Below are 13,568 nucleotides of genomic sequence, written 5' to 3' on the forward strand. Positions count from 1 at the left end.
AGATCTAGGGAGGCCATAAAGCAATTTGGGGGGAGCATGGCTTTTACCGTAAAGATGGTTTCCATCCGGAACTTCTTGTAGGTCACCCATCTGTTCAGAGGTTTCAGGTTCAGGATTAGCCGAAAACTCCCTGACGGCTTTTTCACCACAAAGACGTGCGAGTAGAAACCCATGTTTGTTTCTTCTTGGGGCACTGGGACAAGGACTCTCTGGTCCACAAGGTCGCCAATCTGCGACAACAGTGCCGACGCCTTTAGGGGATCTTTTGGAGGGGGGAAGTCAGAAATGTTCTCGCGGGTGGAATACCCTGGAACTGAATCTGATAACCTTCCCTGATAATCCTCAATATGAACCTGTTTTGGGTCACGCTTTCCCACTGTGGGAGGAATTGACCCAACCTTCCCCCCACCGGGACCCGGTCATTGGGGTTTAGAGGTTTTTTTAGGAGAGGAAAAGAGAATACCTTTCTTTTGTTGTCCTCTCCCCCACTGTTTTTTAGTGGCTGGCATTTTGGAAGTTTGCCCTTGTGGTCTTTGGGGACGAAAAAAACGTCGCTCTGGAGCTTTCTTGGGCTTTGACGGAAAAGCTTTTTTCCTGTCAGCTGTTCGGTCCAGGACCTTCTCTAGGTCTGGGCCGAATAAAAGGTCCCCTTCAAAGGGGATACCACAAAGCTTCGTCTTGGACGCTAAGTCCCCTGACCATGACTTCAACCACAAGGCCCTACGTGAAGAGTTCACCAGGGCTGCAGTTCTGGCGGACAACTTGACCGATTCTGCCGAAGCATCTGCCATATATCCGGCCGCTTTTGACAGCATAGGAACGGAATCCAGAATTTCTTTACGGGAAGTCCCTCCTTCCAGATGGGCTTTAAGTTGGTCCAGCCAAACCTCCAGATTTCTGGCCACCACTGTTGTGGCCATAGCTGGTTTTAGGTTAGCCATAACTGCCTCCCATGACCTTTTAAGGAGAATCTCTATTCTCTTATCCATAGGCTCTTTAAGGACACCCATATCCTCAAAGGCCAGGTCTGTAGATTTGGCGCATTGTGAGAAGGCCGCATCCAGCTTGGGAACCTTGTTCCAAATACAAGAGGGGTCCTCCTTAAAGGGAAACCTCCTCTTTAAGCTCTTTGGGAAAAACAACTTCTTTTCAGGCTCCACCCACTCCTTTTTAATGGAGTCCGACAAAGTTTCATGTACCGGAAATACTCTAGACTGAGCTTCTTTCAGGGTTTGGTACATTTGGTCATGTAGGGACAGAGAGACCTGCTCTTCCTTAATTTCTAAGGTCTCATAAATCCCTCCTAGTAAAGCATCCACTTCCTCCAGTGATAACTTATACCTAGGCGATTTAGTCCCTAACTCAAGGACCTCCCTGGAAGAAGCTGCCTCACTAAGCTCTTCAAGGGAATCTGAGTCCTCTGCCTCTGTTTCTACACCCTCCTCTGGGGCTGAAACTAGGGGGGCTTCTGCTGGCTGTTTGGGGGTCTCTATGCTAGACAGCATAGATTTAATCGCTTTCATCTCCTTTTGGACTCCTGCGATTAAATCCTTGCATGCCCCTGTTGACTCCTTATAGACCAATTTGTCTATACAGAGTTTACAAAGGGGTTTACTCCAGCCCTCCTTAAACTTAGCAGCACAGGACGGGCATCTTTTCTTCCCCGAAGGTTTCTCTGTGTCTTTGGGCTGAGCCTGAAGACGAGAAGAGGGAAAAAACAAGGAGATTGTGAGACCCTAACAGAAAAAAAACAAGGAGGGGGGATAAACTACAATAGCCACCCCCTCCCCCTGCCAGAGAAGCTAAGCCAGAGTTCCTAGGCTCATTAGCCCGGACTCAGCTTTGAGGGGGGGGGGGGGAAGTAAAACCAACAGGGGAATCACAGCATTCTGAGGGCCCCTGTACTCAACCCCCCCCTCTCCCAGCCTAGTAGGTAGCCTACCCCTGTGACACCTACCTGGGCTGGGGTGGCGCCACCACCGCTGGGTCCTGCAGTCTCCATGAGAGAGGCCTCTTCCTCCTGTAACATCCCGCCGCTGCGTTCTTGCACAGGGAAGCCTCGCCGACCTGTAGCGGTTTCAGCAGTTTAAATAAACCGCCATGGTTCCGGCGTCATCACCGCTGTGAGAGCCGGAACCGGAAGTGATGCGCCGGAAGCCCCGCCCTCCTCCTATGCGCTCCAAAGGCCGGAACTCGAGGCCTGCGCATGCGTCCCCCTGCCCGAATGCGGAAGTCCTCGGTACGGCGACCGGACTCTCCCTTGTAGCAGGTACTGGACATAGCCCTCCCCGGGCTCCAGGAGGAGATGCGCCGGACACGGCCTCGTCGACCACCGGGGGCCCCCATCGCTGACCTCCTTCCAGGACAGGTACAGCAGAGCTCCACACCTGCCTCCTCCTCCGGGGAGGAAACACAAAAGACTGGGGAAGATGGTGGGTGTCCGCCCCTTTATTCACCTGATCCTTTGTGTTTCCTGTCTCCGGAGGTGGAGCCTATATCTCCTGTGCTGTCCTGGACAGACGACTGGAGAAAAACACTTCTGCAGCATTAAAGGTAGCAATGAGCACAGTGGCTTCCATCATTCGTAAATGGAAGTTTGGGACTACAAGGACTCCTAGAGCAGGCCACCTGGTCAAACTGAGTGAATGGAGAAGGGCCTTAGTCAGGGAGGTGACCAAGAACCCGAGGTTCATTCTGACAGAGCCCCAGCATTTATCTGTGGAGAGGGGAAAACCTTCCAGAACCACCATCTCTACAGCACTCTACCATTTAGGTCTGTATGGTCGTGGCCAGACAGGAGCCACTCCTCAGTAAAAAGGTACACGACAGCCTGCCAGGAGTTTGCCAAAAAGGCACCTGAAGGACTGTTCATGAAAAACAAAATTCTCTGGTCTGATGAAACAAAGATTGAACTCTTTGGCCTGAATGGCAAGTGTCATGTCTGGAGGAAACCAGGCACCGTTCATCACCTGGCCAATATTATCCCTACAGTGACGCATGGTGGTGTGACAGCATCATCATCATGCTGCGAGGATGTTTTTTAGCAGTAGGAACTGGGAGACTAGTTGGGATTGAGGGAAAGATGAATGCAGCAATGTACAGACATCCTTGATGAAAACCTGCTCCAGAGCACTCTGTACCTCAGTCAGGGGCAGAGGTTCATCTTCCAACAGGTTATGACCCCCAAGCACACAGCCAAGATAAAGTAGTGGCTACGGGACAACTTTGTGAATGTCCTTGAGCCCAGAATTAATGAGGAAGTAAACCCTCCTCTGCAACTTTTACCTATAGGTAAGCCTATGATAAGGCTTACCTATAGGTACTGTAAATATCTCCTAAACATGTACCGTTTAGGAGATATTTACCTTACATGCAGCCAGTGACATCACTGGCACATGCGCTCTGAAGGAACGGCCTCTGGTGCCGTTCCTTCAGAGCCCCGTGCCGTGACCATCAGCTCCCGCGCGCGTGCACGGGAGTGACGTCATTGCAGCTCCGGCCAATCAGGTGGCCGGATGCCGCGATCCTGGAAGACGGGCGACTGGACATGTCGCCCGTCATACAGGTAAGCGGGCGGCACGGCGGGGGCTCGTACTAAGGTAAGTATTTCATAATGAGCTCATATGCAATGCATACTAGCTCATTATGCGTTTCTCTTTCAGGTTGAAAAAAAAAATATATATTTTTTTTTTTATGGGTTTACAACCTCTTTAAACCTGATTGAACATCTCTGGAGAGATCTGAAAATGGCTGTGCACCAACGCTCCCTATTCCAATCCGAAGGAGCTTGAGAGATCCTGCAAAGGATGGGAAGAAACTGCCCAAAAATAGGTGTTAAGCTTGTGGCATCATACTCAAAAAATACTTGAGGCTATAAATGGTGCCAAAGGTGCTTAAACAAAGTATTGAGCAAAGGCTGTGAACACTTATGTACATGTGGTTTGTTTCGTTTTTTATTTTTAATAAATTTGCAAAGATTTCAAACAAACTTATTTCATGTTGTCATAATGGGGTATTGTTTGTAGATTTTTGAGAAAAAGAAAGAGCTGTGAATACTTTCTGGTTGCACTGTATACTTTTTTTTTTAGCAGAGACCCTATAGAATAAAAATTATTGATGTTGCAATTTTTTATGCCACAGTATTTGCACAGCGATTTTTCAAACAATTTTTTTTGCAAAAAATACACTTTCATGAATCTTATTGCACACAAAAACACAATACAGTTTTTTTTTTGTAAAACCTGTTATGTCAAGTACCCCAATGAAGTCCACGAGGATGAAATGGACGTCAGGTTTCAATGAGCTTTCTTCTCAAAACTGCGTCCATTCAAGACACGTTTTTATGCTGGTCATTCTTGTGGAAAATGTACGGTATTTTTTTTTTACCTTTTAATAAATGTCAAATTTTGGACGTTATCACACTATGTGGAGTTTCTTTATCTCTGAGCACCTGAGCCATCCAAAGAGGGACTACACATCAAGAGTTGTTTCAGCAAGTTTATATACCCAAAACGTATGCGACTCTTTTGCCATATGGTAATTAGAGTCCACTATTACTGGCAAGTGCTCAAGTTTTCTTATTTGGTGATTGGAGCACTGGCGAAGTCTTTGCCTTTTTTCTACCTTGGAACACAGAATTGCCTCTTTTTCATAAGGATATATAATTTGGACTTGGACACTGATTTAGTTTGCAAGATTTGCACTTCATTTGATCCTCACTGAAAGGTCCAAGCATTATTGGACTTTTTGCACTTTTGCCATTGTTTACACACTTGTATATATAGGACAATAGAAATCTTTTTTTTTTATTTTTTCCATAAAAGAATCTTGTTTAATCTTGTCATACAAATTTTAGCACGGCACATACACTATATTATATCGATCTATCTATATATAGTTATGTCAAGTAAATAGATACCCAACATTGCATGATTTAAAACTGCGTCCGCCGAGGAATGGCGGCCAACTACAGTGCTTAAAATTCTCCATAGCTGACACTTAAAACACCTTTACAGGTTACCAGTTTAGAGATACACAGGAGTTCTGGTGCTAGAATTGTTGCTCTCACACAGACGTTCGCGACAATACCTTATATGGGGTGTTTGATCACCATTTACATATGTGTGCGGGAGTAACGTATGCGTTCGCATTTACACGTAAGCACGGGGGTGCTTTACATTTTATACAAAACCTTTACACTTTTGTTAGATTACCTTTATTGCTATCACAAGGGATGAACAACATACCTTGTGACAGCAGGGCCGTAACGGCTGTCTTTATGGAGATATCTGAGGTACGAGACCCAAAATCTCTCCTCTGGCCTCCAGTGCATTCAAGCAGACACAGGCTGGTCTGATTTGCCGCTTTTCTGCCCACTAACTGCCAGGTAAACAAAGAGGCAGAACCAGAAGGGTTGACACTTGTCACTTCCTGTTTCCGGGGTAACTGAGAGGAACAATGTCCGTTCCTCTGTTCTGTGCAGCTGTCGCTGCTGGTCGCAACACTACCTTTCACCGCGATCAGACAGCACAGCCAGGGAAAGGCGGCAGTGGGGGAGTGGCTATTCAGTCACTCAAATCGCTTCTAATGGAAAGGGAGACGCTGGATGAAAAATGCCATACTGGGATGATGCCGAAGGGTGCATAACCCTGTATAACTACTGCAACCAGAGGATGTCCATATACATCCTACTGGTGGCAAGTGGTTAAGCCATGGCTCAGAACACATTCCTGTAAATGCTGGACACAGTGTTGTTCCTCGAACAGCAATGATGGCACAGGTGACACCGAGCCCAATATTCTGCATCCAGCAAATGTGCAGTCTCAGCCACATTGTGAAGCCCAGCTTTGAATTTGGTTGGTCGTTGCACTAGCTGTAGTTATGCCTCTATCCAACAAGAAAAAAAAAAAAAGTCTGATGCGATATAGCTTCATACCTAGCTGGGAACGTTGCTGCTTTTGCTCTTCACTGCGTAGAAAAGCATCCAGAACCTTGGGCTCGGTTATGTAGTCTTCTGTGTCTGTTAGAGAGCTGTAGGATGATGGTGAACACCTGTAGCGAGATCTTAAGCCACTGCTTTCTACTGGCCCAAGAGTACTAAGATACTGTGGTGATGCCAAAGGAGGACTATAACTCTGCATCTGGAAGCAAAATTTAAAAAAAGTTGCTTAGTAAATGCCATTTCCTTTACTTTCAGGCTGTGAAGCCATACCACCAGCCTTAAACATTTATTATTATTATTATTATTGATTGACAAAATAAGTATATTAATATTTAAATCTTATCACAAAAAATAAAAACAAAAATGATATTCCCCATTTTGAAGCCCCTCGCCAGTTTAAAGCCAATCTCCAGGTAAACGTGAACCCATAAGCCATAACTCCCCATATCCCACCACCCCCCATATCGCCCAACCATCCAGTCTCCTGACAAAAAATTGTCACAGCTCTGAATGAAGAGAGCCTTTGCCAACAACAACATGCAATGTAATGTGTGCACAGATGTGATTATGCCTTTCCCTGTAGCACTTCGACAGGCAATGGCTGCACTAAACAGCTAGTAGTGGGCAGTGAACTAGATCTAGCCTGGATACCATTCCCTATAGTACCTCCTGTCACAATGCAGCATCAATAATCTGCAAAAAGAGTAACTGGTTAGAGTTTATGGTTTTATGCTCCACTCACAATCAGCACTGTCTGGATGGTTACGTTTATTTAGGAAGGCACTCAAGGAAAAATGCAAAACATACAGCAGTCCACCAACTTAAAATGAGAATAGTTAGATCAACTGATTTGAGGTATTCCCCCCAACAGAATCTGAGATTTGAAAATATATCAGGAGCAGAAGACTATCACCAAACCTACAGGATTAAATTCTTGACAGGACTTGAGCTTATTACAAATCAGATAAAACACTTTTCTGAAACAATGTATATAAACGTAATAATTAGGAACATGATACAAATACTTTATAGGACTTCCCTTTGAGCCATGTTTTCACGTTACAAAAATTCCTTTGATGTTTTAGCTCCGTGTTTCTCAATCTTTTGTCCGTTGAGGCACCCTTTAAAATCATGGACAGTCTTGAGACACCCCATTCTAAAACGTAAAGAACTATTCTAATAGAATTACATAATCCAGCAACCTCACACCCCTAGGACACTCAACCTTAGAGGTGATTTATTCTTCCAAAGCAAATACACTTTTGCACACTGGTACTGACTAGTATGCCAATGTTTCTCCTTTCCCTCAAATTCTCTCCATCAGTCAGCTAATGTGACCCCAGTGCTGGGGGAGTGGGACAGGGAAGGGTCAAACAAGGATGCTATGGAGGCAACAGACATCCTCATCATCAACTGATGACATCATTGGTTGTTAGGATGCCAGTGTCTAGAAAGTCCTAATGGTGCATAATGAAAACCTGTGGCTTTTTGCAACTAAAAGGCAGGCTTGATCCACCTGCTGGCTTGTGTACAATTTGTGATAATTTTTTTTAGGCATTAATTTAACAGAACGGAATCCCATTCAAACTGTCAAACCATGAAATGGCTGGTATCATAACTGATCACATGTGCAGAAGCAGCTTCCTTGGCTGTAATGGATAGGAGGGTTTATTTCCACGTTAAGGCTGTCAGCAGATCGGCCTCAACAAATTCGTCCATGCCTAAAAATGGAGAGCAACTGAGCATGTGCAGAGCGAGAGTATTACTGGATTTTAAATAGTATAGGCACTTATTTTTTATGTTTTATGTAGCTATACCAACAAAAAGGGGCCTGAAGTATTCTAGCAGGACTTCATTTTCTAAATAAAGTGAAGACTGAAGATTTATCCTGTTAATCTATTGTCCTACTCCAACCTAGCTCTTCTATTGGATTCAAATTCAGTAATTGGAAAGGCCATTTTCAATGTTATGTTCATAAAGCCAGTTTAGGATGACTTTTGCTTGGTCTTTGCCAGTGTCTAGTTTTGGAAAGCCTTTAACCTCTGCAGCTTCAACTTTCTATTCTTTCTTGGCTGACAGGAGTTGACCCCCCCCCCCATGCAGTTTTCTTGTGTTGTACCCATCGGTCTCAAGGTTTGAAGTGTTGCACATTCTAATTTTTTTCCAGCCAAAGCTGAAGTGTGATTATTAAAAAAACGGTCATAGCTTGTTAAACTCGAACCAGTCTAAGTACTGACCTTTCACGTCAACAAAGCATTTCCACTTACAAAAGTGCCACTGGGTGGATATTTTTTTCACAAATAAACTTATTTCTGATGTGCATTAAATTCCAAGAGCTTAACAGTAAAAATCACTTAAACCAGCTGGTCTTCTACCACAGGGTTCGACAAACCCCAGGCGCCAAGTCGCCATGGCGACCAGAAACCGCATCCTGGCACCCGATTTGCCACCAGCCCACTCTGTGCAACTCCTAACTGGCTGCCCGGACACGCAGCTCAGAGTGCCGGGCAGCCGATCCTTCGCTCCTCCCCCCCCCCCGCCTGGTCTCCATGTTTTTCCTGGAGGCGTGCAGTAATCGGATATCCGGCTGTGAGTGACATGGGAGGGGAGGGGGCCGGCCTCCTCTCCTCTGCCGGAGCAAGGATGAACAGCTGCTCTCTGGGGAAGCTCTCTTCTGCTGCCCATGCCGCGTCACCATCAAGCTGTTCTTCCTCCCCCCAGAGCCCACGGTAGGGGGAGGTCAGAGCTTGGTGAAGGTTAAGGAGGAGGGGGGCCCGGCAGCCTGGGTGGCCTTTACCTGACCTAGCAGGTGGACTGTCACTACTCGGAGGGGGGGGGGGGGGGGCAGAGGGTTTCTGGTGGAGGATGGAGCACAGGGGCTGGCCTGGGCTGTGTGTTCCTGTGTCCATGCTGTGACACGCTGAGCCGGTGTTCTAATAGTGCACGTCTTGGAAAGTTGTTTAAGGTGTGCTGTGAGGTGGAGGAGGGGAGATGAGGCAGGTATGCTTTAGAAGAATCTTTTTATGTCCTCTGATAAAGCCTTGTGTATTATCAACAATCACCACAGGGTGACACACATGTAGGGAGGAAGTAGCTGCAAAGAGGCAACAGAAGATCAGCAGCGCTAGGATACTTTTTTATCCTTCTCTGTATTTTATTTAAAGTGTCACAATGGCTTTATTTATATGTGCAGTTGGGTGGTAAAAATGTGCAGTAGAGACATGTTTTTGCCACCCACCAACAGCCCCCCTTAAGCTACAATAGGCAGCAGATGAGGGTATTTTACATGCCACAGTCACGATGCATTCAGTTAGGGGGCGCAAATTACTTGCCCTTCCCTGGGGCGCTGACAACCCACGCTACAAAAAAAAAAAAAAAATAAACTGGCTCCAAACTTTTTTAGCTGGCTCCTAGATTCATAGCAAATTTGTCAAGCCCTGTTCTACCATCATGCCATGGTTGAAATCTTAGATTACATATTTTGCCAAATTTTAGTGTTTGATGTAAACATTGACTGAAGTTCCTGGCCAGGGATAATCTGTGTTCAGTGCAAACTCAATCTAAACCCAGTCTAGAAGAACATGTGGTAAACTATCACATGAGAACATCCCTGTCAAGCCAATTAGCTGCGAAATTCTCCACCCTGCAACTGCACATCCACAGAGGGGCAGGGATGCTTGTGCCATCATTGAGCTGATATGGCCACATTAGTGGGCTGGCAGGGATGCAATTGTGTGACTGCTTTCCACGGGCTCTATTGAACAGAGTTAAAACCATAGGTGTACCGAACCCAACTCATCCCTATTCCTGACCTTAATCTGCATATTTTCTCTATTGTGCAGCTGACATAATTTCACAAATATAAAAGGTTTACAGGTGTTCCTAATAAATTGCTAAGTATAGGTACAATTAACACAAATAAGCATGAAGGAACTTCAAGGAAATATTTATTATAATTTAAAAACATACCTTGGAATAACTGCTATTAGGCGAGTACTGCACAGCAGAAGTAAAAGAGTTACTGTTACTTGACAGAGCATTTTGTATTGGAGGACTATAACCACTGATGAAACTGGAAGAGAACTTAGGACTTGTGCTGGGTGACCGTGAAGGGCTGTAGCTCAGTACGCTTTGTCCTTGCATGCCTGGGTAAGGTGAAGATGTTGGCACTGTATTTTTTGTAAGTTCCTTTGGTGGGCTGGATTGCACAACTGTAAAATTCGATTAGGTGGTTATTCTTTGGTTTTAAAATTAGATTATAGCACAAATTTAGTTAAAAATATAGTATAGATATTAACAAAGCCTGGTACACAGATTACCAGATGAATTGTGTTTTTGCATGCTAGTCTCCACAACGAAATTGAAGAGGTTACAAAAGTTGCGAGAATTCCTGTACAACAGAATAAAAATTCAAAAGTGATGTTATATGTTGCATTGTATTTTTGGATGAACACTATACACATTAAAACGAAAAAAATTGTATGATCTGGTATCGTACGAGAAAAAATTGTGCGTTTGTCCTTCTGAATCATTTTGGATGAACTATCGTAATCTACTCTCGAAAGCTGTGTACTAATGATCAGATTATCGTATTATCGATTCAATTCTGTATTTTTCGTAGGATCTTATCGTGTGTACAGCCTCAATACTGCACTAAAAATCTAATCTGTACAATAAAAAAAAAAAAAAAAAAAAAAAAAAAAGGGGGGGGAGGTTAATAACCTCTTTAACCACTTTAATACAGGGCACTTCCTGCCCAGGCCAATTTTCCCCTTTTAGCGCTGTTGCAATTTGAATGACAATTGCGCGGTCATGCAACACTGTACCTACACCAAATTTATGTCATTTTCCCCCCACAAATAGAGCTTTCTTTTGGTGGTATTTGATCACCTGTGCGATTTTTACTTTTTGCTAAACAAATAAAAAAAGACCGAAAAGTTTGAAAAAAAAAAAAAAAAAAAGTTTGTTTATGTTATACAATTTTGTAAATAAATAAGTTTTTCCCTGCACTGATGAGACTGCAGTGACAGGCACTGATAAGGAGGCACTGATGGGGTGGCACTGATGGGTAGCACAGATATGCAGCATTGGTGGGCACTGATAGGCGGCACTGCTGGGCACTGATAGGCGGCATTGATGGGCACTGATAGGTGGCACTGACGGGCGGCACTGACGGGCACTAATGGGCACTGATAGGCGGCACTGGTGGGCAATAATGGGCACTGGTGGGCGACACTAAAGGATGGCAATGATGGGCACTTGTGGGCAGCACTGATAGGGAGGACACTGGTGGGCATCACTGATGGGGAGGGCAATGGGGGGCTCCCTGAGCCCTGATTGCCATAGTGGGCATCCCTGGTGGCCATAGTGGGCATCCCTGGGGTCATAGTGGGCATCCCCCCCAGGGTCTGCACTGGTAATCAATGATCTGATTACCAGTGCCGACCCCCCCCCCGTCAGGGGAGCCGCCGATCGGCGCTCCTTTACTCGTGCCTGTCAGGCACGAACTAAGGAAAGCCGATCAACAGCTGTTCCTATTTACTATGTGACCAGCCGTGATTGGACACGGCTGATCACATGGTAAAGAGCCTCCGTCAGAGGCTCTTTACCGAGATCGGAGATGCAGGGTGTCAGACTGACACCTCGCATCACCGATAGCCGGTCAGGATAACACAACCACATTCCCGCCGTCAATCTGTAATAGGGCGGGGGGGAAGTGGTTAACGACCAAGTACAATTTTGCAATTCTGACATGAGTTAGTAAAACCGTACATATCACAACTACTTTTTGCATTTTTTTTTTTTTTTTTTTTAAATGTAGCTGTAAAATTTCTTGTTGCCATCATAACCTACCACCAAAGAACCCAAAATAAAAAATTCCCCTGCTCCTGACAATCACAATGATTCCACATGTGTATGTTATTTGTACCTGTAGCATGGCCCAGAAGCAATAGTGTTCATTTTGCTTTTTTTGTCCTACCTAAAACAGACACCAACGATAATTAAAAAAGAAAAATTTTTACATGCTTTTTTCCCCTTTCTGCAAGGAACGAAAACGATACATTGCATCTTTCTTCTTAATTTAGGCTGCATTCACATGTCAGCGTATGATCGCGGGCAGAAACGCCGCGGTTCCGCCCGCGATTCAGAGATTAATTGCAAATCGCGGGACGCCTAGCATTGCCCGTTGATTTGCAATAGCCCCCCAAACGCCGAGCGATGTTGCCGCGATTTACGCCCACCGAATCGCGGCAACATCGCGGGACGCAATACGCTCCAAAGAAGCTCTTGTACTTTTTTGGAGCGTATTGCGTCCCGCGATTTTGTTTGCGCGATGTTGCCGCGATTCGGCGGGTGTAAATCGCGGAAACATCGCTCGGCGTTTGGGGGGCTATTGCAAATCAACGGGCAACGCTGGGCGTCCCGCGATTTGCAATTAATCTCCGAATCGCGGGCGGAACCGCGGCGGTTCTGCCCGCGATCATACGCTGACATGTGAATGCAGCCTTACAGAAAGGGCCAGTTCAGACCACATGCAGTCCAGTGGGTTTTTTCTCTGCATCAAAAACACATGGATAGTAGGATATATGGTTTTCAATGGCTTAGTTCTCACTAGTGCAGTCAGTTACAGTGCATTCCAGAAAAAAATAAAAAAAAGTCGAACATACTGCTTTTTTTCTGCACTGAACTGTACTGCGGTAAAAAAAAAAAAAAAGCATCAAAAATGCAAAATGTCCTTATGCAAGGTGAGGGAAAAAGGAGCTAGCCTTGCTCCTCTGCGACCCCCCTAGCTCCTGTAACTAAACTGCCCTTAAGAGCAGCCACATAACAGGTTTCCATGCAGTGTCTACCTGCCGGAGGAAAACACTAGAGACACTCCTTTTAAAGTTTGATGTTCTAGCATTTCCTGAAAAAGCAGGAGCCTTTTCTCTAAGAGGCGCGAGCCTGAAAGATGCTTGTGGGAAAAACATTACAGGGCCATTAAGTGGTGAATATATACAGCCGTGGCCAAAAGTTTTCAGAATGACACAAATTTTAATTTTTCAAAGTCTGAAGCCTCAGTTTTTATGATGGCAAAAAAAATAAAAAATATTTCCACTGCATTTGTGAAGAAGGCTTCAGGGGGCCCAAGAAATTTCAGCAAGCGCCAGGTCCGTCCGTCCGTTGATTCAGCTGCTGGATCAGGGCACCACCAGTGCAGGGCTTGCTTAGGAATGGCAACAGGCAGGTGTGAGAGCATCTGCACACAAAGTGAGACAGACTTTTGGAGGATGGCCTGGTGTCAAGAAGGGCAGCAAGAAGCCACTTCTCTCTAGGGAAAACATCAGGGACAGACCGATATTCTGCAGAAGGTACAGGAATTGGATTGTTGAGGACTAGGTTAAAGCGGTTGTAAATCCTTGTAAAAAAAAAAAAAACCTGCAAGACAAAGGCATAATGGGCTAGTATGCATCGCATACTAGCCCATTATGTGTAACTTACCTTAGAACGAAGCCCCGACACAGACCCCCGGACATCGCTGCCATGATCCCTCGCCGTCTCTTCCGGGTTCGGCGGCTCCGGCGCGGTGATTGGCCGGAAGAGACGGCTCCGGCGCGGTGATTGGCCGGAGCCGCGATGACGTCAC

The 13,568-nt window shown here is 45.5% G+C and overlaps 1 protein-coding gene across 1 annotated transcript in view; it reads right to left on the minus strand.

Annotated features, from left to right (window-relative positions):
• TMEM209 (transmembrane protein 209) overlaps nucleotides 1–13,568 on the minus strand; it is a 79,432-nt gene that overhangs the window by 55,762 nt on the left and 10,102 nt on the right. Inside the window, exons 5-6 of the mRNA XM_082255134.1 lie at nucleotides 9,911–10,152; nucleotides 5,936–6,140 (exon numbers count right to left, since the gene is read on the minus strand). Coding sequence (XP_082111260.1) covers nucleotides 5,936–6,140; nucleotides 9,911–10,152 — 447 coding nt within the window. The remainder of the gene's footprint in view (nucleotides 1–5,935; nucleotides 6,141–9,910; nucleotides 10,153–13,568) is intronic.

Source organism: Pelophylax lessonae (genome assembly GCF_965119305.1).
Source record: "Pelophylax lessonae genome assembly, chromosome: 4".
Taxonomy (NCBI): Eukaryota; Metazoa; Chordata; class Amphibia; order Anura; family Ranidae; genus Pelophylax; species Pelophylax lessonae.